We start from the raw sequence: 24,375 nt of genomic DNA, 5'->3' as shown, positions 1-24,375 counted from the left end.
GGACATTTGAGATTTCGTTTTGGGGTAATAGGAGACTGTAACCTGGGATGGGTAAAAAAAAAAAAAAATTACAAAGCAATGCTTATGCTCAGGTTGGAAACCTTGAATTCGTACTTGTGCTAATTATGGGTTTTTTCCTAGTAGTATTTACCGCTCCTATACAGAGGTGGAAAATGAAACTAGTGTATTGACTCAAAATAGGTGATTTGAAGGAAAATGGGACTGAGCAAAGTAGTGCTTTATAATGAGCCCCAGTTTTCGGGATAAGACTGCCAGAGACTTATTACTTTTCACATTATACTGTGAAATTAATCATTAAAACTTTAAGTAAAAATGGATATTTTTGGCCAGGTGTGGTGGTGGCTCATTTCTGTAATCCAAGCCCTTTGGGAAGCTGAGGCGGGTGGATCACTTGAGGTCAGGAGTTCAAGACCAGCCTGGTTACCAACAGGATGAAACCCTGTCTCTACTAAAAATAGAAAAATTAGCCCAATGTCTTGGTTCATGCTTGTAATCCCAGCTACTTGGGAGGCCAAGGCGGGAAGATCACTTGAATCCAGGAGACGGAGATTGCAGTGAGCCAAGATCACGCCACTGCACTCCAGCCTGGGAGACAGAGCAAGACTTCATCTCCAAACAAACAAACCAAACATACATGATATGTTTCATCCCGTTGCACTTACTTTCCTTGTCAAAGCTCAAATTGTCCCTTTTTTAGCCTGTGGTGGCACTTCTGCTTTGCTCTTGGGCCTTCTAACAATCCTGTTCATGCTTAGTTTCCCTGTTGTCCAGTGTGACAAGATGTTGTTGGCTTATCTTGCGTATTTCCTGCCCAGCCACTTTTCCAAGAAGAATGTGAACATTTAAAACAAAAACACAGTTTCAGTGTACCAGTCGTACCCCAAACCAGCTTAATCAGAATCCCTGGTGGGGATAGGGCCCAGATACAGACAGGGTCCCCAGGCTGGAGTACAGTGGTGGGATCTCAGCTCACTGCAACCTCTGCCTTTTGGGTTCAAGTGATTCTCTTGCCTCAGCCTCCTGAGTAGTTGGGACTACAGTCATGAGCCACCACTGTCAGCTAATTTTTGTATTTTTAGTAGAAGTGGGGTTTTGTCATGTTGGCCAGGCTGGTCTCCAACTCCTGACCTCAAGTGATCTGCCTGCCTTGGCCTCCCAAAGTGCTGGGATTACAGGCATGAACCACCACACCCTGCCAGGATACAATATTTTTTTTAAAAGCATGCCCAGCCTTGGACAGAAAACCACTTGAGGAGAGTTTGCTGCCTTATTGGGTTCTGTAAACGCCTTATCTCTGCACAAGGCTGGAACTTTGAGTCGAGTCCTTGGCTGAAGCTCTCATTGCTCCATGGTGACCTTTATTCCCTCTCCTGCTTAAAGCTTTTGGTTCAGAATTTTGACCCAAATGCATCTGTGTTGAAAGCCAGGCTTGGTCTGTCATCTCAGGACTCTGTGTCCGTCCTTTTCCTTGCCTGTGTTGAGTTGGGGCTCATCTTCATGCCTCTGGGAAATAAATTCTTTGATAGCTTGGTTAGGTTCTCAGTACTTTCCGTTGCCCTTAGAATGAATACAAAAATATGTGGCCTGCAGTGTAGGCTGTGAACAGCTATCAGTGTAGACTGCTCAGGCCTCCTTTTCGTTCCTGGAGTCTGCCATGCTTCCTTTTACCCCCAGGCCTTTGCACGTGCTGCTGTCTGCTGGGAATGCCTTGCCTTTCCTCGTTACTTAGTTCTCATCTTTCAGGCGCCAGCTTGACTGTCTTCATCAGGGGAGCCTTCTCTGACCTTGGTACACCAGATCAACCCCCATGTGTTGACTTTGTCTCACTGGTAATATTTCTCTACCTTAGGACATATATCAAGGCCCAGAAGTTGCAGTTTTGCATTTGTTCGTGTGATCATTTGATGCATGTCTCTCTTTGGAGCCTGACTTTTTGGGGCTCACGTCCTGTCTCCATCACTTTTAGCTGTGGGACATTGAACAAATCATTTCATCTCTGGTCCCCAGTTTCTTTTAACTGCAGAACATGGATGATATAATACTTTCACCTACCTTGTAGGTGGGGATGAAGATTAAATAGGGTAATTTGTGTAAAGCACTTAGAACAGAGCTAGCTCTTAATAGCATATAATCTTGGCAGGTATTACTGATGATTACTGCAGTGACCACAGGCTTCATAGAGGCAGGGGTCATTTCTGTTTAGATTTGTATGCAGGGTGCTTCGCACATGGACGGTACTCAGGAAACATTTGTTGGATGAATGAAGTGGAGATAATAGTAATACCACGTTTATAGAATTCCATGAGGATATAAAATAATGCAAGTATATAAGTTTTTGGTAGCATGTCTAGCTCATAGTAGGTGCTTGATAAATATTCAATTCCTGAATGAGTAAAATGGGGACAATAGTAATACCAGCTTATGAGGTTGTCATGGGGATCTAAGGTAACTGTAGTACCTTGTAGAGTGCCTAGCACATAGTAGGTGCTCAGAAAGTATTTGTTGAATAAGTGAAGTCGGGAAGATGGTAACACCAGCTCCTAGGGTTGCTGCGGGGATAGAAGATAAGGCAGGTCGATAGCTTGTTGTCTTGTGGTTGTACCTGGTAGATACTCTGTTTGAAAGGAGAGGAGCTGCTATGAGTTTCTTTCTCCTGGGGCTTAGGAGAGAATCCTTTTGGGGTGAAGAATGGTATGGAGTGGACCCTGGTCCTCTTGAAGGAAGAATGGGCAGCTGACTACTCCTTGTCAAGCTCTGGCCTGGATGAAAAGCTGAATCATTCCTTTCCCTCTTCCTCCCTAACCTGTTCTTTTTTTCCGCTAGAATCCTTGCCCAGAGTCCAGCGCCTCCTTCCTGTCCAGGATCACCTTCTGGTGGATCACAGGGTAAGGCTGGGCCCCCAAGACCTTAGGGAGGTGGTGGGGAATGAATGAATGAATGAATGAATGAATGAACATGCTGAGCTCTCCGCTTGACTTCTCTCTCCTTCGCTCTTCTGCAGAGCTGTCTTGAATCTGCCTGTGCTGGCCATGTGGTTTCAGAGACACCAACTCTGTCCTCCAAGTCCATCACCTTGAATGTAATAAACGCATGAGCCATGAGCAGCTTAAATCTCTGCAGAAGGCTTGGCCTGGGACAGCCATACACTGGACTGCTCTTCCTTTAGCTTCAGATTTGGGTTTTTGTTTTATATTTTTTATTTCTTGCATAGATAACATGTTCAACCTGACAGGTTTGAGCTTTTTAAGTATTAGGTATAGTTATTATTGACATTGTTCCCATCTCATCCCCCACTCCTTAGAAAAATAAAACTATCTCACCATAGGAAGAAACATGAGTTAAAAAAATGTGCAGATCAGTAGTAAGAAAACACCTAGAGGCAGCCACTGTCACCATTTTAGTATGCCCCCCTCTGGTCTTCTTTTCATTTTGAGATGGAGTCTCACTCTGTCTGCCAGGCTGGAGTGTAGTGGTGCGGTCTCAGCTCACTACAACCTCTGCCTCCTGGGTTCAAGTGATTCTCCTGCTTCAGTCTCTCAGGTAGCTAGGATTACAGGTGTGTGCCACCATGCCTTACTAATTTTTGTATTTTTATTAGAGACAGCGTTTTGCCATGTTGGCCAGGTTGGTCTTGAACTCCTGACCTCAGGTGATAAACCCACATCAGCCTCCCAAAGTGCTGGGATTACAGGTGTGAGCCACCATGCCGAGCCACCTTGTGGTTTTCTTTTTGTACATCTTTTTCTGCCCATTGTCAACATCTTATTGGGGATTATTTAAAGAATCTTTTTTTCACCCTAATATGCATCTTTTTTTTGTTTTTTTTGGAGACAGGCTTTCTCTCTGTCGCTGAGGCTGGAGTGCAGTAGCACAGTCATAGCTCACTGCAGTCTTGATCTACCAGGTTCAGGTGATGCTCCTGCCTCAGCCTCCCGAGTACTGGGACTATAGGCATGCTTCACCATGCCCAACAGGTTTTTGTATTTTTTTTTTTTTTTTTTTGCAGAGATGGGGTTTTACCATGTTACCCAGGCTTGTCTCCAGCTCCTTAGCTCAAGTGATTCTTCCGCCTCAGCCTCCAGGAGTGTTGGGATTATAGGAATGAGCCATCATGCCCAGTCTTATTCTTCTATGAGCTTTTTACCAACATCTTTTTAAAAGATTAGCTGTTTTAAATAATTTCTCCAAATTGCTATTAAAGAGCGTCACTGGGACAGTTAATGTAATTTGTATATGACTGCAGGACATCAGGTACATACTAATAACATTCGTTCTTGTTTTGGAAAATTGTGCTCCAGTTACATAAGACCATGTCCTGGATTGTTCGGGGATACCCCCAGTGTTTTGGGGGTAAAGATATGTAGAGCCTACATCTTTTTTTTTCTGGTGGGAGGGGACAGAGCCTTGCTCTGTCATCCAGGCTGGAATGCAGTGGCGTGATCTAAGCTCACTGCAGCCTCTGCCTCCTGGGTTTAAACAATTCTCCTGTCTCAGCCTCCTGAGTAGCTGGGATTATAGGCATGCACCACCATGCCTGGCTAATTTTTCTTTTTTTTTTTTTTAGACAGAGTTTCGCTCTTGTTACCCAGGCTGGAGTGCAATGGCGCGATCTCGGCTCACCGCAACCTCCGCCTCCTGGGTTCAGGCAATTGTCCTGCCTCAGCCTCCTGAGTTGCTGGGATTACAGGCATGCGCCACCATGCCCAGCTAATTTTTTGTATTTTTAGTAGAGACGGGGTTTCACCATGTTGACCAGACTGGTCTCAAACTCCTGACCTCAGGTGATCCACCCACCTCAACCTCCCATGGTGCTGGGATTAGAGGTGTGAGCCACTGTGCTAGGCCTTTAAATGTTTGGTTTAGAAAAAGAGGATGTGTTTGCACGCACGCGTGTATGTGTGTGTGGATGGACAGACACAGAATGATACTGTAAATTTGACAACGTTAATAGCAGTGAGTTGAGTGAATTCTTAGTATGATTTCAGTAATTTTTCTGTAAGTTTGAAATTATTTTAAAACAAAAAATGAAAGTGTTCAACTTTTTAAGTGTTCAGTTGGCCGAGTGCGGTGGTTCACAGCTGTAATGTTAGCACTTTGGGAGGCCAAGGTGGATGGATTATCTGAGGTCAGGAGTCTGAGACCAGCCTGGCCCATGTGGTAAAGCCCTGTCTCCACTAAAAAATACAAAAATTAGCTGGTCTTGGTGGTATGTGCCTGTAATCCCAGCTACTTGGGAGGTTGAGGCAGGGGAATTGCTTGAACCCAGGAGGCAGAGGTTACACTGAGCTGAGATTGCACCACTGCACTCCAGCCTGGGTAGAGTCACGTAGAAAGACTAATATAATAAAACTCAATAAGCTTATCACCCAGATTTCATGACTGCTAATGCTTTGTCGTGTCAGCCTTTTTTCCCCCCCCCTCAAATTGTTTCTTTTTAGGTCTGGCCCTGTTGCCCAGGCTGGAGCGCAATGACACGATCATGGCTCCCTACAGCCTCTACCTCCTGGCCTTGAGCAATCCTCCCACCTCAGCCTCTTGAGGAGCTGAGACTACAGGTGTGAGCCATTATGAATGGGTAATATTTTTTTACTTTTTGTAGATAGTCACCCAGTGTTGCACAGGCTGGTCTTGAACTCCTGAGCTCACAAAGTCCTCCCAACTTGGCCTCCTGAAGTGCTAGGCTTATAGGCATAAGCGACTGGTCCTGGCCCATATTAGCCTTTTTTAATGTAAAATATTAAAAAGTTGAAGGGACATGGTGGCTCCCACCTATAATACCAACACTTCATGAGGCCGAGGTGGGAGGATTGCTTGAGCCCAGGAGCAATCCTTCCAGGAGCAAGATCAGCTTGGGCAGCATAGGAAGACTCTGTCTCTATAAAAATTAAAAAATAATCAGCCAATCATAATGGCTCACACCTGAAGTCCCAGCCACTCAGGAGGCTGAGGTGGGAGGATCACTCTAGATCAGGAGTTGGAAACTGCAGGGAGCCATGATCGTGCCACTGTACTCCATCATGGGTGACAGAGCGAGACCATGTCACCAAATAAAGGAATGAGGCCAAGCATGGTGGCTCATGCCTGTAATCCCAGCATTTTTGGAGGCCGAGGCGGGGAGATTGCCTGAGCTCAGGACTTTGAGACCAGCCTGGGCAACATGGTGAAACCCTATCTCTACTAAAATACAAAAAATTAGCCAGGTGTGGTGGCGTGTGCCTGTAGTCCCAGACTTCGGAGGCAGAGGTTGCAGTGAGCCAAGAACACGCTACTGCACTCCAACCTGGGTGACATAGTGAGACTCCATCTCAAAAAAACAAAAAAGTAAAAAATGAATGAAAAAAATAGTGAACTAGAGCCATCTTGATATTTTTTTCCCTAAATCTTTTATATGCACCCCCAAAAAGAAAGCCATTTTTCCTTTATGACCCAACAGAATGAGCTGTAATAACCTTGTAATATGTGCAAATGTCTATCCACATTCAGACATCCCCAGCTTCGTGGCTGCCTTCATTTGCACTGGGCCGTTGTGCTGGGCAAGGGCACAGCATTGGCATGTATGCGGAGTGAATGAGCTCCATGCTCCGTCCTCCTCCTCCTCCTCCTCCTCTCATTGACACCCCTTTGTGTCTTGGCCTCAGGTTGATTGTCCAGGGCTACCACCAGACCCTGGATAGCAGTGGCCTCTGGTCCTTAAACAAGGAGAATTTGTCCTCGGAACAAGTCGTGCCTGTTTTGGTAAAGAACTGGAAGAAAAAACGCACCAAGTCTAGGAAGTAAGTGTGAGTTGCTTGTCCTCTAGGATGCCCTGGTTCCCTCCTTCCTGCCCCTGTGGCCTGCATCCAGGCTGTGGCCCTAGCAATGCTGCCTATTACTAGCTTTATGGTTCTCGCATCTCCTCTGGGCCTCAGTTTGTTTTTCTGCCAAATGGGGTAAAATCTCACAAGTTGTTAAGGCAACTGAGTAGAAGAGAGAAGCTGGGCATGGTGCCTCATGCCTGTAATCCCAGCACTTTGGGAGGCCAAGGCGGGTGGATCACAAGGTCAGGAGTTTGAAACCAGCCTGGCCAACATGGTGAAACCCCATCTCTACCAAAAATACAAAAATTTACCTGGGTTTGGTGTCGAGTGCCTGTAATCCCAGCTACTTAGGAGACTGAGGCATAAGAATCGCTTGATCCCAGGAGGTGGAAGTTGCAATGAGCCAAAATCACACCACTGCACTTCAGCCTGGGAGACAGAGTGAGACTCTGTCTCAAGAAAAGAAAAAAACACTGCCCAAGCAGGGAGTTGATGCTGTTTGCCATGGCATGTGACTGTCCCTCCTAGAGTCAGTCTCACTTTTTCTGTCCCTTTCTGAGCATCTGGCACCCTGCGTGTTCCTGCTTTTTGAAGGGTTTGTGTCCACCACACCCAGCTGACCATGTACGTTTGTTTAGCCAAAGAAGCCCCATTTGCGGGTGATTTTTGCTGTACTGGATTTTAGGCTCTACCCGCTAGGTAAGGTGTGTCCCACTGCGCCACCTCTGTCATTCTTTTGGGAATCAGGTCAGGGCTTCCACTGCACATACCTTAACTCGTCAAATCTGAGACATCATCCATGGCATGATACGGTATTGTGTGTAACAGTAAGAAAGAAAAACAACTGCTAATTAAACAAGGACATAAGATGCATCCCGAACCCGGACTAGCTGGAGCATGAAATTGCAAGTGACTTCGGGGGCAGTGGATTGTGGCCATGGGGGCAGTAGGGTGGCTGTTTTTGTTTCTGTTGCCTGTTCTGTGGTAAGCTTACTATGGTAAGCTGTGATGGGGCCAGCCTGGTGCATTGGATTCTCCCCAGACCCGTTGGCCCTACAGAGAAAAACCCCAGACCCGGGATCAGTTCCTCATTTTATTCCAGGGATGCCCAGGATACAGGCCTTCAGTCAGACCCAGATGGTAAATGGAAATGTGGGCCATCCATGGTGCCAACCAGTAGGACACAGCAGAGGACCTTGTGACCCTGGTGGAAGGCTGTTTGGTCCAGGTAATCGAAGAAATTATCTTATGGGAGACAGAGCTTGGACCTCCGTGGCTGAGCATTGTACGGAAATGGCCCATGTCCTTGACCCAGTTGAAGGTCATTTGCAGGCAGAGGTGAGGTCCCTGGTTACTTCATGGAGACAGAACTGGTAGGATGGATGGATGGATAAATGATACATTGGTAGGTAGAGAGATAGAAGATGGATACATGATAGGTGGATAGATAGATGATAGATTGATAGATGATGGATGAGTGGATGGATTGAGGGTGAGAGGGGATCTACTAGGGAAACTGGATCATGTGATTATGAAGAAGTCCTATGCTAGGCCATCTGCAAGCTGGAGAACCTGAGAAGCTGGTAGCATGGCTCAGACCAAGTCCAAAGATCTCAGACCCACAGAAGCTGATGGTGGAATTCTCAGTCCACAACCAAAGGCCTGAGAACCTGGAGTGACTAGAGTAAGTCCCAGAGGCCAGAGGCCAGACAGCCTGGAGTTGTGATTTCCAGGGGCAGGAGAGGATGACCTTCTGGCTGCAGAAGAGAGAACACATGAATTTACCATTTCTCTGACATTTTCTTATGTTTGGACCCTCTGCTGATTGGGTAGTGCCCAGTCACATGGGGCGAGGATGGATCCTCATTGAGTCCACTGATTCAAATGCCAGTCTCATCTGGAAACATCCTCACAGGCACACACTCAGAAATAACACTTTACCAGCTATCTGAGTATCCCTTAACCCCGTCAAGTTGACCCTCTAATATCACCTCTCACCTGGATTCCTTCAGCCTCACCTGCGGTGTTCTCCCTGCTATGAAGGCCACATTTGTAACATGGACTTCAGCATTCCTCATCACCAACGCCTCTGCTGATTGCCTGGCTTGGCTTTCTTTCATGAAAGAAGGATGCCCACCTTTGTGTTCCCTGGAGCTTGCCAGGTGAGCAGGTTGCCGGAGACACCATGGGAGGGGCGGAGCCTACGTAGGAGTATGGTGTTTGAATCAAGAAACTTCTCCACTGACCTGGCTCTTAATTCATTGAGCAGGTGAAACTGACTGCTGTTTTTGTTTTGTTTTTTTTTGTTTTTGCTTAGCGATGTGTAGGCCCTGATGGTTCAGGGAGTGAAACAAACAGATCTCTTTTTTTTTTTTTTTTTTTGAGATGAAGTCTTGCTCTGTCACCAGGTTGGAATGCAGCGGCACAGTGGCATCATCTCCGCTCACTGCAACCTCCACCACCTGGGTTCAAGCGATTCTCGTGCCTCAGCCTCCTGAGTAGCTGGGATTACAGGTATGCACCACCATGTCTGACTTATTATTTTATATATGTATTTTTTCTGAGACAGAGTTTCCCTCTTGTCACCAAGGCTGGTGTGCAATGGCAGAATCTCAGCTCACCGCACTCTGCCTCCTGGGTCCAAGCGATTCTCCTGCCTCAGCCTCCCGAGTAGCTGGGATTGTAGGTATGTACCACCACACCGGGCAATTTTTGTATTTTGAGTAGAAGGGTTTCTTCATGTTGGTTAGGCTGGTCTCAAACTCCCAGCCTCAGGTGATCCACCTGCCTCGGCCTCCCAAAATGCAAAGTGCTGGGATTATAGGTGTGAGCCACTGTGCCTGGCCTTTTTAATTTTTTTTTTTTTTCATAGAGACAGGTCTCACTATGTTGCCCAGGGTGGTCTCCAACTCTTGGCGTCCAGAGATCCTCCTGCCTCAGCCTCCCAAGTAGCTCCAATTATAGACATGAGCCACACCTGGCTAATTTTGTGTTTTTAGATGACATGGGGTTTCATCACGTTGGTCAGGCTCATCTTGACCTCCTGACCTTAGGTGATCCACCCCTGCCTCTGCCTTCCAGAGTGCCGGGATTACAGGTGTGAGCCACTGTGCCTGACCTACACTGTTGTATTTAAACTTTTCAAAGCAAGCTACGCAGGGATAGACCTGTCACCATACTCCAGGACAGGTACCAGAACACTCAGTGTAGCATAGATCATGATAGTAAAAAACAGGGAACAACCTGTTTTTGCAATGAATGAAAGAAAGGTAATGCCAGCAGGGCACATCCACATGCCAGACAAGCATGCATCATCAACACAAATGAAGCAAGCCAGGCATGACAGCAGTGCACCTGCAGTCCCAGCTACTTGGGAAGCAAAAGCAGGAGGATTGCTTGAGCCCAGGAGTTTGCGGCTATAGTGAGCTATGATCACACTACTGTACTCCAGCCTGGGGGACAGAGCATGACCCCCTTTCAAAACCAAAACTAAAAAAAAAGCGGAATGAACCCAGATGTTATACAATTAACTACACAAAGAGAACTCTGTACAGTATGACCCCATTTAAATCTGTCAAAATATTTTTAGAAAACCTATATGCTTGTACATTTTCTTCCAAAAGCAAGCACAAAACTGACACTTTGGAGAGGAACTGATGGAAGACAAGACAGTATACTTTTTGTGTCTTTCTGTATGATTTGATTCTTTTTTTCTACAGTGGATGACCAGTATTTGTTCAGCACCTGCTGTGCATTGTTTTATGTACTGAGGATACAGCAGCCCACCTGGAGCTGACATTCTAGTGGGGAAAGAAAAGTAAGTATACTTTTAAAAATTCAATTTTTTGTTTTTTTGAGACAGGGCCTTCCTTTGTTGCCCAGGCTAGAGTGCAGTGGCTCAATTTTGGCTCACTGTGACCTCTGCCTCCCAGGTTCAAAAGATTCTCATGTCTCGGCCTCCATCACAATGCCCAGCTAATTTTTTTTTTTTTTAAAGCCAAGATGGGGTTTTGCCAGGTTGGCCAGACTGGGCTGGAGCTCCTGGCCTTGAGTGATCCACCTACCTCGGACTTCCAAAGTGCTGAGATTACCCATGTGAGCCACCATGCCCAGCCCAAAATAAGTAAATTTTAGAGTGTGTTTAGACCATGCCATATCTGTGGTCTAACCACACTTCATAAGTGGTCCACGGGACACTGACAGTCCACAATTTGTGACCAGTTGGTGATATTATGAGGAGGCAGCACCATAATGAAGATCAACTATGGCACCAGGCATGCCATTCAGCTCACATTTTTTTTCTTACAAGGCTTTCTTAATACAGGAAGCAGAAGGCACTGGTTTCCATCCTGGCATAAATGCCTTACTTAGTCTGCCAGGTTGGCCAGGCTGGTCTTGAACTCCTGACCTCAAGTGATCTGCCCTCCTTGGCCTCAAAAGCGCTGGGATTACATGCATGAGCCACTGTGCCCAAGTGCCACTTTATTTATTAAAGCCCCTTGTGATTCACCTGCAACCAGGACTGAAAATCCTTGGTGCAGACTGCCTCCCTGTGTCCAGGAATAATCTGCAGCCCCTACTTCCCTTCCAGGTGTGTCTATGTCTACTTGTGGCTGTTGTGTGAGAGCCTGCATTTTTGAATTCTGCTTTTATTCATGTTACCTGAGCATGTTCCCACAGTCTCCCTGACCGTGCTGCCAGCTGCATATTTATCCCTTTTGTATCTTCCATTCTGGGTCCTCTCGCACCTCTTCTGGGTTCAGCCCTTTGGTGCCTTAAATTGTGCTGCTTTCTCTCCTGGCACCAAAGAATGAGACAGCCAGTGCACAGTGGGGGCCGTAGTCATCATTATCAGTCAGGTGTTGTGAACTAGGAAAGAGATATGATCTGTTTAAACATAGCAGAGTGTCCGAGAGCCCTTGACAGATGTTGGTTGTCTTTGTTATTGTTGATGTTCTGGTGATTATTGTTGATGCTGGGTGGATTCTTCCTGGGATTGGGGCAGATACCCAGTTGTGCTGTCCCTTGGCATTTTTATCAGGGTCTTTCCTTAAGTCTGCAGCCAAGGTATCTACCAGGGCTGGGGTCTCATCTGAAGACTCAACTGGGGAAGGGCCCACTTTGAAGCTCACCTGGTTGTTGGCAGAACTCGGTTTCCTAGTTGCTCATATATTGAAACGCTTCCCGATTATTGTGGAATCAGCCAGTGCTCCAGGTACCTTTTACAATGAACTCTTAGGAGCTCTCTGATCTGGAAACAAAGGGTTAATTCCTAGCACTTCAGGGGTCCCTGGGCCTCTGCCTGTTGGCTGATAACCTTGTCAAACTAATTACCTATTTTGAATATCGCCTCTTCTTGCAGTGCTTGGGACACGGAGGCTATGCCCTTTCCTTCCTGTGGTTCCTTACATCCTGGTCCTGGGAAGTGAGCTTCACATGGTAGAGATACTGTCATCTGGGCTAGGTTTTACCCATTGCTGCTAGTACAGGATGCTGGCTCAGGCCAAACAGCTTGAGAACTTCATGAAGCATACACAAGTTTCAATACCGAATTGATCAGGTTGAAGAAAGGATATCAGAGATTGAAGATCAACTCAATGAAATAAAGCAAGAAGGCAAGATTAGAGAAAACTGAAAAGAAATGAACAAAGCCTCCAAGAAATAATAGGATTATGTGAAAAGACCAAACCTATGTTTAATCGGTGTACCTGACTGTGAGAGAGTAAAACCTAGTTGGAAAACACTCTTAAGGACATTTTCCAGGAGAAGTTCCTTAACCTAGCAAGGCAAGTCAACATTCAAACTGAAGAAATACAGAGAACACAAAGATATACCTCCAAAAGAGCAACCCCAAGGCACATAATTGTTAGATTTACCAGGGTTGAAATGAAGGAAGAAATACTAAAGGCAGCCAGAGAGAAACATCAGGTTACCCACAAAGGGAAGCATATCAGACTCACAGCGGATCTCTTGGCAGAAACCCTACAAACCAGAAGAGTGGGGGGACAGTATTCAACATCCTTAAAGAAATTCATTAAGAATTTCATATACAGCCAAACTAAGCTTCATAAGCGAAGAAGAAATAAAATCCTTTACAGATCAGCAACTGCTGAGAGATTTTTTCACCACCAGACCTTACAGAAAGCTCCTGAAGGAACCACTAAACATGTAAAAGAATAACCAGTCCCAGCCACTGCAAAAGTATACCAAATTTTAAAGACCATAGACACTATGAAGAAACTGCATCAACTAATGGGCAAAACAATGAGCTAGCATCAAAATGGCAGAATCAAATTCACACATAACAATATTAACCTTAAATGTAAATGGACTTAAATGCCTACTCAAGACACAGACTGGGACATTGAATAAAGCGTCAAGATCAATCAGTACGTTGTATTCAGGCGACCCATCTCACATGCAAACACACACATAGGCTCAAAATAAAGGAATGGAGGAAGATTTACCAAGCAAATGGAGAGCAAAAAAAAAAAAAAAAAAAAAAAAAAAAAAAAAAAAAAAAAAAAAAAGGCAACAGTTGCAATCCTAGTCTCTGATAAAACAGACTTTAAACCAACAAAGATCAAAAGCGACCAAAGGGATCAATACAACAGGAAGAGATAACTATCCTAAATATTGTACAACCAATACAGGAGCACCCAGATACATAAAGCAAGTTCTTAATGACCTACAAAGAGACTTAGACTCCCACACAGTAATAGTGGGTGACTTTATCACCCCATTGTCAATATTAGATCAATGAGGCAGAAAATTAACAAGGATATCCTAGACTTGAACTCTGATCTGGACCTAGTGGACCTAATAGACATCTACAGAACTCTCCACTCCAGATCCACAGAATATACATTCTTCTCAGCAACACATCACACTTACTCAAAAGTTGACTACATAATGAAGTAAATCAGTCTTCAGCAAATGCAAAAGAATAGAAATCATAACAACTAGTCTCTCAGACCACAGTGCAATCAGAACTCAGGATTTAAAAACACACTCAAAACTGCACAACTACATGAAAACGGAACAAGTTGCTCCTGAATGACTACTGGCTAAATAATGAAATGAAGGCAGAAATAAAGATGTTCTTTGAAACTAATAAGAACAAAGATGCAACGTACCAGAATCTCTGGGACACATTTAAAGTAGTGCCTACAGGGAAATTTCTAGCACTAAATTTCTAAATCTCTAGCATTAGAAACGAGGAAAGATCTAAAATCACCACCCTATTGACACAATTGAAAGAACTAGAGGAGCAAGATCAAATGAATTCAAAAGCTAGGAGAAGACAAGAAATAACTAAGTTGAGAGCAGAACTGAAGGAGATAGACACACAAAAAACACTTCAAAAAAAAAATCAGTGAATCCAGGAGCTGATTTTTTCAAAAGATCAACACAATAGACCACTAGCCAGACTAATAAAAAAGAAGAGGAGAATAGATGCAATTAAAAAGTGATAAAGGGATATCATCACTGATCTCACAGAAATACAAACTACCATCAGCGATTACTACAAACACCTCTTGCAAATAAACCAGTAAATCTAGACGATTAGGATAAATTTCAGGACACATACACCTCCCCCCCACCAAGACTAAACCAGGAAGAAGTTAAATCCCTGAATAGACCAATAACAAGGTCTGAAATTGAGGCAGCAATTAATAGCCTACCAAACAAAAGTCCAGGATCAGATGGGTTCACAGCTGAATTTTACCATAGGTAAAAAGAGGAGCTGGTACCATTCCTTTTGAAACTATTCCAAACGATACAAAAAGAGGGAATCCTACCTGACTCATTTTGAGAGCAACATCATCCCGATACCAAAACCTGGCAGAGACACAAGTAAAAAGGGAAATTTCAGGCCGATATCCATGATGAACATTGATGGGAAAATCCTCAATACTGGCAAACCAAATCCAACAGCACATCAAGAAGCTTATCCATCATGATCAACACAGCTTCATCCCTGAAATGCAAGGCTGGTTCAACATATGCAAATCTATAAACATAATCATCACATAAACAGAACCAAGACAAAAAACACATGATTATCTCAATAGATGCAGAGAAGGCCTTCAACAAAATTCAACAGCCCTTTATGCTAAAAACTCAATAAACTAGGTTTCGATGGAATGTATCTCAAAATAAGAGCTATTTATGACAAAACCACAGACAATAACATACTGTATGGACAAAAACTGGAAGCATTCCCTTTGAAAACCGGCACAAGACAAGGATGCCCTCTCTCCTCACTCCTACTCAACACAGTATTGGAAGTTTTGGTCAGGGCAATCAGGCAAGAAAAAGAAAGGGTATTCAACCAGGAAAAAAGGAAGTCAAATTGTATTTGCAGATGACATGATTGTATATTTAGAAGACACCATTTTCTCAGCCCAAAATCTGCTAAGCTGATAAGCAAATTCAGCAAAGTCTAAGAATACACAATCAATGTGCAGAAATTACAAGCATTCCTATACATCAATAATAGCCAAATCATGAGTGAACTCCCATTCACAATTGCTATAAAGAGTGTAAAATATCTAGGGATACATCTAACAAGGGATGAAAAGACCTCTTGAAGGAGAACTACAAACCATTGCTCAAGGAAATATGAGAGGACACAAACAGATCGAAAAACATTTCCATGCTCATGGTTAGGAAGAATCAATACTGTGAAAATGGCCATACTGTCCAAAATATACATTCAGTGCTACCCCATGAAGGTTCCATTGACTTTCTTCACAATATTGGAAAAAACTACCTTAAACTTCATATTGAACCAAAAGAGAGCCCTCATAGCCAAGACAATCCTAAGCAAAAACAACAAAAACAAAGCTAGAGGCATCATGCTACCTGACTTTATACTATACTACAAGGCTACAGTAATCAAAACAGCAATTCTGATACCAAAACAGAGATACAGATCAATGGAATAGAATAGAGGCCTCAGAAGTAATGCCACACAGCTACAACCATCTGATCTTTGACAAACCTGACAAAAACAAGCAATGGGGAAAGGATTCCCTATTTAATAAATGGTGTTGGGGAAACTGGCTAGCCATCTACAGAAAGCTGAAACTGCATCCCTTCCTTACACCTTATACACAAATTAACTCTAGATGGATTAAATATTTAAAAAACCCTAAAAGAAAACCGAGGCAATACCATTTAGGACACGGGCATAGGCAAGAACTTCATGACTAAAACACCAAAAGCAATGGCAACAAAAGCCAAAATAGACAAGTGGGATCTAATTAAACTTAAGAGCTTCTGCACAGCCAAAGAAACAATCATTAGAGTGAACCAGCAACCAAAAGTATGGGAAAAAAATTTTGCAATCTATCCATCTGACAAAGGGGCAACATCCAGAATCTAGAAAGAAATTAAACAAATTTACATGAAAAGCCCATCAAAAAGTGGACAAAGGATGTGAACAGATGCTTCTCAAAAGAAGACATTTATGCAGCCAACAAACATGAAAAGAAGCTCATCATCACTGGTCATTAGAGAAATGCAAATCAAAATCACATTGAGATACCATGTCATGCCAGTTAGAATGGTGATCATTAATAAATCAGGAGACAACAGATGCTGGAGAGGATGTGGAGAAATAGGAATGCATTTGCACTGTTGGCAGCAGTGTAAATTCATTCAGCCGCTGTGGAAAACAGTGTGGCAATTCCTCCAGGATATAGAACTAGAAATACCATTTGACCCAGCTATCCCATGACTGAGTATATACCCAAAGGTTTATAAATCATTCTGTTATAAAGACACATTCACACATGCTTATTATAGCACTGTTTACAATAGCAAAGACTTAGAACCAACCCAAATGCCCATCAATGATAGACTGGATAAAGAAAATGTGGCACATATGCACCGTGGAATACTATGCAGCCATAAAAATGGGTGAGTTCATGTCCTTTGCAGGGACATGGATAAAACTGGAAACCATTCTCAGAAAGCAAGAACAGAGAACCAAACACTGCATGTTCTCACTCATAAGTGGGTGTTGAACAGTAAGAACACAGGGACACAGGGAGGAGGGGAACATCACACACCAGGGCTTCTAAGGAGGAGAGGGGGCTAAGGGAGGGATAGCAGTGCGGGGGAGGGATAACAGGAGAAATACCTAATGTAGCTGATGGGGATGCATGCAGCAAACCACATAGCACATGTATACCTATGTAACAAACATGCATGTTCTGCATATGTATCCCAGAACTTAGTGTAATTTTTAAAAATAAATAAATCAGATGCATTCTTGTTATGCTGCCCAGGTGGTTCTCAAACTTGGCTCAGGCAACCTCAAACTCCCAATTAGCTGGGACTATAGATATATATCACCACACCCAGCTATTTTTTATACAGTTTTTAATATGTTAGTCTTACTACAGAACCAATAATATAAGTAAAGGAACAATCTCTCCTACCAAGTATGTAATACCTAATTAATAAGTGTCCAAGAAAAAGAGTTATATGCTATTTGTTGTACAGTTTTTCCAACTAAAAGGTTCCAGGGAGATTCCATGATTACAAGTAATTGGATCCACTGAAGATTTATACTGGCAAAAATATAGATGTCACACTAGTATGATTTAAAAGTCATAGTATTAACATTTATCTAATTAAACCTTAACCAAATTTCATATTTTCTCTATTGGGGAAAGCATTTTCTAATGCATATGTCTAAGGTTTTCTCTGACCAACTTTCCATAACCATCATAAAATAGCAACAGGGAAACCACTGCTAAATTTTTAAAAAGTAAATACTATGCAAAAGTTTACTGAGTGAGAAAATTTTACAAGAGACCACTTTACCTTAGTAGTAACAGTCAAGTTTTCATCATCTGGTTTAGGGCCTGAATCCACACACAGTTCGTGGAAAATGCTTTAGAGCAAAAATATACATTAAAAATGAGTAAGTTGATTTTTTTACTAATTTTTTTTAACTGCCAGTTCATATTCAGCTTACCACCCCCCCCAAAAAAAAAAAAAATCTGGGAAAAGGTCAGCCATCTCTATATGAAATAACATTTCTTGATACAATTAAAATATGGCCTCTGTTCTAAAAATAGATTTTGGTTACCTATGTCTGCCTCTGCCTGTCTAAATATATACAATGTTGAATGAAAACTGACCTTGAGCTCCATAACAAATAGTGAACAGCCAATATATTGGCAGAGCCTGACAATAATTTACCTTCACAAATTATTTGTCCTGTAGCTGAACATGAAATTCAATTAATGGATGACATAACTTTTGTTACCTAAACTAGAAGGAACCTTATGACCTAAAACAAGGTAGAAAGATACACTGTCTGTTGCCCATTATCTGTCTTTCGTTAAAAGACTAATCTGTGTCACTTCAAAATGGCAGTCTTGATTCCCCAGCATGAAAACCACTTCAGAAGGTCCCAGCAACAATCTTGCATGTTCTTCACATGTACCCCAAAACCTAAAATGCAATAAAATAAATTGGGGAAAAAAAAAAAAAGAAGGTCCCAATGCTTTTCTTTGTCCTAAGAGAGTACAGAGAATCCCCTGCTATATTTGAAATGTGTGAGAGCTAAATGTACCAAAGTCTAATAACGAATGTGTATTTTCTTATTGAGGATACTCTTCCCAGAAAGATTAGAACATTAACAATTATAAAAATCCACTTATTTTCACTCTTTAGTTCCTAACTTATGCAAGTCCACATTAACTAGTAAGCCCTTAAAAACCTTCATAGACACTCAGATAACCAACAGGAGACATTACTGGAAAAACAGAGTCCTGGCAGTTGTACCTCTGTTTCCCTAAGTACTATCTAAATACCTTTCTTCCTATGGGTTCCCACTTCCAGGTTCCACTTATGCAGGGCTTCATGGCAGTCTCCAATCTTCAAATATTCAGTCTATGAAACCACAGATTCCTGAAAGGATGGCCTCAGATCACCAGGATTGAGTGCTTTATATCCCTGCTCCTGAGTAACAACCTAACTGGAGTCTACTACCAGCACAGACACACCTCCAACTACCCTCCTGAACTTCATGACTGATTTGACAGCCAGTGATGACCCTGACCCAGCCTACATGGATATGGAAAGGACATCAGTGAATTGGGAAAAGAGGCAGAGATGAGGCGACACCCGCCCTGGCCCACAGATCTATGTAGTTCAGCAATCTCCAGCCCATCAGTACTCAAGGGGCTCTAAGCCACCCCTCTGTAAGTCAGGATGGAATTAGATGACACCACATTTCTGTCTGCTGTAGCGACTCCTCCAAAGGTTTTAGCACCTTACAATAAAAATCTTAAAGTTTGTCAGTTCTTGATTTAAAAAGAACACAGCAATCTGTTGAGAGCTTCCTTGAACCCTCTATTTTAATGTGCCTTTGGAGATAATTCCCAGTATCTTGTGTCCTTCATCTTTATAATTTATCAGACTTGTCATAAACCCCAACATTCTAATCTCTTATTGAATAATCCATATCCAGTGTTGTTTCTCTTCAAACTGGGCCTTCCCCTGCTCATTCCATTCTTAGCCATTTCCACTGGGTTCACCAGCTAATTTCATTCTCATTCTATCCACTAGGTGCACCAGATTCACTCCCCCTTTGTATTATTAAAACACATGCCAGGCCAGGCATGGTGGCTCACACCTGTAATCTCAGCACTTTGGGAAGCTGAGGCGGGCACATCACCTGAGGTCAGGAGTTCGAGACCAACATGGAGAAACCCTGTGTTTACTAAAACTACAAAATTATCCAGGCATGGTGGTGCATGCTTGTAATCCCAGATACTCAGGAGGCTAATGCAGGAGAATCGCTTGAACCTGGGAGGTAAAGTTTGCGGTGAGCTGAGATTGTGCTATTGCACTCCAGTCTCGCAACAGGAGCGAAACTCTGTCTGAAAAAAACAAAACAAAAATGCCAATAAAAAAAAAAAAAAAAAAAAAAAAAGAAGGAAGAGTATTGGGCTTTAAAACGAGTTGAAATCTCATTTCTACCACGTCTTATGTCCACAAAAAAATCATCCTTATCTCTTTGAGTCTCAAGTTCTCTATCTAGAAAATCATTTGACCAGAACATTCAACACAGACTGAAGTACTCGTAGATATTTTAATTAGTCCTAAGATTCCTTAAATTTCTGTAATTTTATGTGCTTTTGGTTCTGTCTATAGGAAAATTGGGAATACATAGCCAGCAGAATTTGAAAACAATAAAAAACACCAAGGAAGAAAAGTCATGGATAAAGAAAAAAAAATAATAAAGCATTATGGAAGTAGGCAGAAATACTAGCCTAAACAGAAAACAAAACTGGGAAGTTAAATAATTTCTCTCCAAGGCTTGCCAAATCTTGGTTTTGTAAACCTATGGGCAAACCTTTACGCTGCCCTAAAGGGTTTGATGGTTAATTAAAAAAATAAATATAAAAGGATGCTGGTTACCACAAAAATTGTCAAATTAGGACAAATTCAAGGACTAACCTCATTTCTAACAGTAACCTAAAATGAGAGTTTAACTTATTTAAACTCATTAGACATTAATTAAAATCATCTGATTAATCTTATTCAGACCTATATCTTGATCAAAGTGCTGCACAGATATCTCTATCAATCTGTGCTGAGGAGGAAGAGAACAGATTTGAAAGCCAGTTAGGCTGACAGTCAAACTGTGTGTCAGCTACTTTGTAAGCTATGGGATCATGATCACATTCATCAACCTCTCTCTAAACCACAGTTGTCTATTTAATAAACAGTAGGTTATAAGAAAACAAATGTTTTGATGGCTTTATGAGATAAATGCATGGCACATAATAGGGTATTTAGCCCAGAATACAACACTCAATAGATACTAGTTTCTTCCATCTATATTCTTAGTTAACATAATTTTTTAAATATGTAAAATCCTACCTGACTGCAGATTCAACAGAACTCCCAGAATCTATTAAAGAAAAAATGCATTTTAAATCAATAATGTATAGAATATTAAAACCATAAGAAAGTACGGTGATACATGCCTGTGATTTCAACTGTTTGGGGGGTTGAGGAAGAAGGATCACTTGAGAAACCCAGAAGTTTGAGACCAGTTTAGGAAACACAGCAAGACTACCTTCATAAAAAGTATGCACAGTTATGTACCTGGTTTAGATCATTTTTCTTTTAAGTATAGGACTGATGCTTTGTTACAAAGCATTCATCTGGGAGCATACCTGAGACTTTATTAGCATTAATATAAATTATACCTATTGGTATGTAATTAATGCCGTGAGAACTCTTCCCTTACTTTGTATTTCTTCAATGCAAAGAAGAATAAATTTATCAAAATTTCATATCTACAAGTGAACTGCAGTATGCAAGTCATCCTAGCCAAACCCTATGAAATTGGCTAAAAATGGTATTGTTAGCAGAACAGGTGGAATGAGTGACCAGTGTCAAACAGCATGATTTCTGGACTAAAATATGAGGGGGGCAGTTAAAATCAGAGTAAACAGCAGTACCCCTTATCTACTTTATGTGTGGAAAAGACACACTTGCCATGTTTTTCTCTGCTGTCACACCACAGCAACAATCAACAAAAAAGGTGGCTTCTGTGACCAAACGTGGAGAGGTTTTCCCCATCAACAAGCAAGCAATCACTTCTGCAGACGACACAAACTGGGTGTCATCTAATTCAGTTCTCTTCCTCTGTCTGCAGATAGCATCAGATGCCACAGATAAAGGGCTCAGTCCCACGAGACTGCCTCCCTATATCAGTCCTAAGTCTGAAACTCCAGATATTCGGACCAATCGGCTTCAAATTGAGGTTCCCAGGACTCCCTCTTTGTGTTAAATTGAATTGCTGGAATGGCTAAGAGTACTCAGGGAAACACACTTACCAGTATACTATGAATGACATTACAAAAGGTACAGATGAAGAGATGCATAATGCAAAGTATGGGCCTAATGGCAGAGAGATTCCATGCCCTCTCAAGACACACCACCTTCCAGGAACCTCCATGTATTCAGCGATCTGGAAGCTCACCAAGCCCAGTCCCTTTGGGTCTTTATGAAAGCTTTAATACATAGGCATCACTAATTAATCACTGGCTGTTGGGGACTGACAACCTTCAGCCCTTCTCGCCTCCCCAGAGTTTGCAGAGTGAGACAGAAGATCTCAACCCTTTAATCAGTCATGTCTTCAGGACGGTGACCAGTTCCCATCCTAGGAGCTTCCAGCCATCAATCATTAGCATACCAAAAGACATCACTTTGGAAATTCTAGAGTTTAAGAATTGTACACCAAGAAATGAGAAACAGATTTTACATCTGCAGTTTTGAATTATGTGGTTACAGATACTAATAGTTAACTGTATTCCAAACATTACATTGAAAACTCTAGAAATAAACAAGTCATAAGTGTTAGTGTGCCAATCTGAGAAGCACAATACAATGTTGAGCTATTGCCCTCTATCCATCCCAGGATGTCAATCATTCCTTTGTCGAGTGAATTCACACTGCATATGCTGTCCAGCCACTAGTCATCAACATGGTCTCCTCCTGCATCCAGCTATCAACATCATTAAGGCCTGAAGGTCCAGGAACACTGAAAGCTGATCATCTTTTTTCTGACTTAGAGTCAGGGGGTGAATAGGGGCCTAACAGTACATGACAATGCCTACATCATTCACCTCACTTCATCTCGCTACACAGGCATTGTATCACTTCACATCATCACAGGAAAAGGGTGAGAACCGTACCATATATTTTAAGAGGCCACATTCAAATAACTTTAATGACAGCATGTTGCTATAATTTTCCATTTCATCATTATTATTAATTTCTTACTATGCCTAATTTATCAATTTAACTTTATCATAGATATGTAAGTATAGAAAAAAAAGTGAGTGAGTCAGTACTATTTGTGCTTTCAGTCATTCACTGGGGCCTTTGAATGTATCTCCCACAGTTAAGGGGGAACTACTGCACTTTGTTGTAACACAACACAGTCTCTCTAGCTCTTCAGTTAAAACTATTCGGTTTAGGATAAAACACCTTATCACCAGAAGTCAGCAAAACATAGGAATCAGACCAGAAACAGGGATTCTTGCAAAAACTTTCCAGCTGCCAGTGGAGAAGAGCTCAAGAGATACTAATGTGTTACTCTGGCCAATACTCTTGGGGAAGGTGCTGGGTGTTTTTACTTAGTTGTAGCTATGTGCTCTGCCCTACATATAACAAGGCCCAAATTCACCTGCCATTTTACCTCCCAACCAAAAGAACCACTGGAAAGATTACTGCTTTAAGAGCTTATCCACTCTGAACCACATCACAGAACAATACTCTGTCTCAAAAACAACAGCAACAAAAAAATAAACCCAATTGTTCCCATGTAAAAATAAGTCTAGGTCCACACTAGAGCTGAAGAGTTTACAGTGCCATCAGACAGGACAGAAATATATTTAAAAATTATATTCCTTTCTGTAGAAATAAAACTGTTCAATTTAAGCTTTTGTAAGACAAGAAAAGAGCAAAAAATGCAAAAGTAAAACTTGAAAGGCCATTTCATCATCAAGGGCTCATGATCACGAGACATTCACAAACTATATATATTGTGCAAAACAATGGTTCTGAATTTTGATATGAGTACATTGCAGTTTCATTCAAGGATGTCCAAGAGGTCAAATAAGAGAATGTCATTTGCTATTTTCAGTCTTTTTTTTTTTTTTTTTTCTTTTAGAGAACAGTAAACCTCTTTAGAGAAATGAGTTGTCATAACTTCATAGGCTACAGGCTCATGAGTTATAATTCTAAGGGCATTTGTAAAATATGGTGGTGAATGCTTGCATTCTGAACTTCTCAGCCTTAAACTCTCATATTAAATATTCGCAGATACTTAAATATTCGCAGATACGTAAATATTCGCAGATACAGACTGATTAAACAAAAGCCCATTTTAATCTGATATTATTTTTCTTTTTCTTTTTTTGTTTGAAACAGTCTTTTTCTGTTGCCAGACTGGAATGCAGTGGCACAATTTTGGCTCACTGCAACCTCTGCCTCCCGGATTCAAGTGATTTCTGTGCCTCAGCCTCCCAAATAGGTGGGACTACAGGCACGCGCCATCATGCCCAGCTAATTTTTTATATTTTAATAGAGATGGAGTTTCACCATGTTGGCCAGGATGGTCTTGATCTCCTGACCTCGTGATCTGCCCACCTCAGCCTCCCAAAATGCTGGGATTACAGGTGTCAGCCACCGTGCCCAGCCTATTTTTCTTTTACTTTTTTTTTTTTTTTTTTTCCATTTATCAGCAACAGGAAAGTCTAATTAAATGTGGTAGAGTGATATAAGGGAATACAATAAAAAGTGTAAAATGAATTAAACCAGAGCTAATCACATCAATGTGGATACATCTGGAAAATATACAAAGTACACAAAATAAAGTGACAGAAAGATATGTAAAGTGTAGAACAACTCACATTCCATTTTAGGACACAAAAATTCTGCATATTATTTCTGAGCATCACAACATAGTTAAGGATTTCAAAAGGGTATTGAAATGGAAAACAACCAA

General features: G+C 42.0%; 1 protein-coding gene and 1 long non-coding RNA gene across 6 annotated transcripts; one reads left to right on the top strand and one right to left on the bottom strand.

The window, feature by feature from the left end:
• Positions 1 to 19: 19 nt before the first annotated feature.
• LOC116566086 lies at positions 20 to 18,742 on the bottom strand. 2 transcript variants are annotated; one of them, XR_004275724.1, is made up of 3 exons: positions 18,656 to 18,742; positions 17,658 to 17,727; positions 20 to 42 (listed from the first exon to the last, which is right to left on the bottom strand). It is a non-coding gene; the product is annotated as an uncharacterized LOC116566086 (long non-coding RNA). The 2 variants fall into 2 exon arrangements; XR_004275723.1 differs by lacking the exon at positions 20 to 42 and having other exon boundaries at positions 17,335 to 17,727.
• LOC116566084 (multidrug resistance-associated protein 1-like) lies at positions 1,217 to 23,542 on the top strand. Of its 4 annotated transcripts, none has more exons than XR_004275721.1 (6): positions 1,217 to 1,850; positions 2,845 to 2,906; positions 3,023 to 3,199; positions 7,921 to 8,980; positions 10,538 to 10,639; positions 20,001 to 23,542. XR_004275721.1 is itself a non-coding variant. In XM_032300067.1 (6 exons), exons 1-4 carry the CDS (start codon positions 1,725 to 1,727, stop codon positions 8,018 to 8,020), a joined length of 423 nt encoding a protein of 140 aa, XP_032155958.1. In that variant the 5' UTR covers positions 1,222 to 1,724; the 3' UTR covers positions 8,021 to 8,980; positions 10,538 to 10,639; positions 18,684 to 19,162. The 4 variants fall into 4 exon arrangements, 3 of the variants coding, with proteins under 3 accessions (XP_032155958.1, XP_032155959.1, XP_032155960.1); XM_032300067.1 differs by lacking the exons at positions 3,023 to 3,199; positions 20,001 to 23,542 and adding exons at positions 6,660 to 6,794; positions 18,684 to 19,162 and having other exon boundaries at positions 1,222 to 1,850; XM_032300068.1 differs by lacking the exons at positions 3,023 to 3,199; positions 7,921 to 8,980 and adding an exon at positions 6,660 to 6,794 and having other exon boundaries at positions 1,519 to 1,850.
• The last annotated feature ends 833 nt before the right edge of the window (positions 23,543 to 24,375 follow it).

This window comes from Sapajus apella, unplaced genomic scaffold (assembly GCF_009761245.1).
Source record: "Sapajus apella isolate SASKATOON/1434 unplaced genomic scaffold, GSC_monkey_1.0 scaffold42, whole genome shotgun sequence".
In the NCBI taxonomy this organism is placed as follows: domain Eukaryota; kingdom Metazoa; phylum Chordata; class Mammalia; order Primates; family Cebidae; genus Sapajus; species Sapajus apella.
Note: the sequence above shows the minus strand (reverse complement) of the source record. Positions and strands in the feature narration are given on the sequence as shown.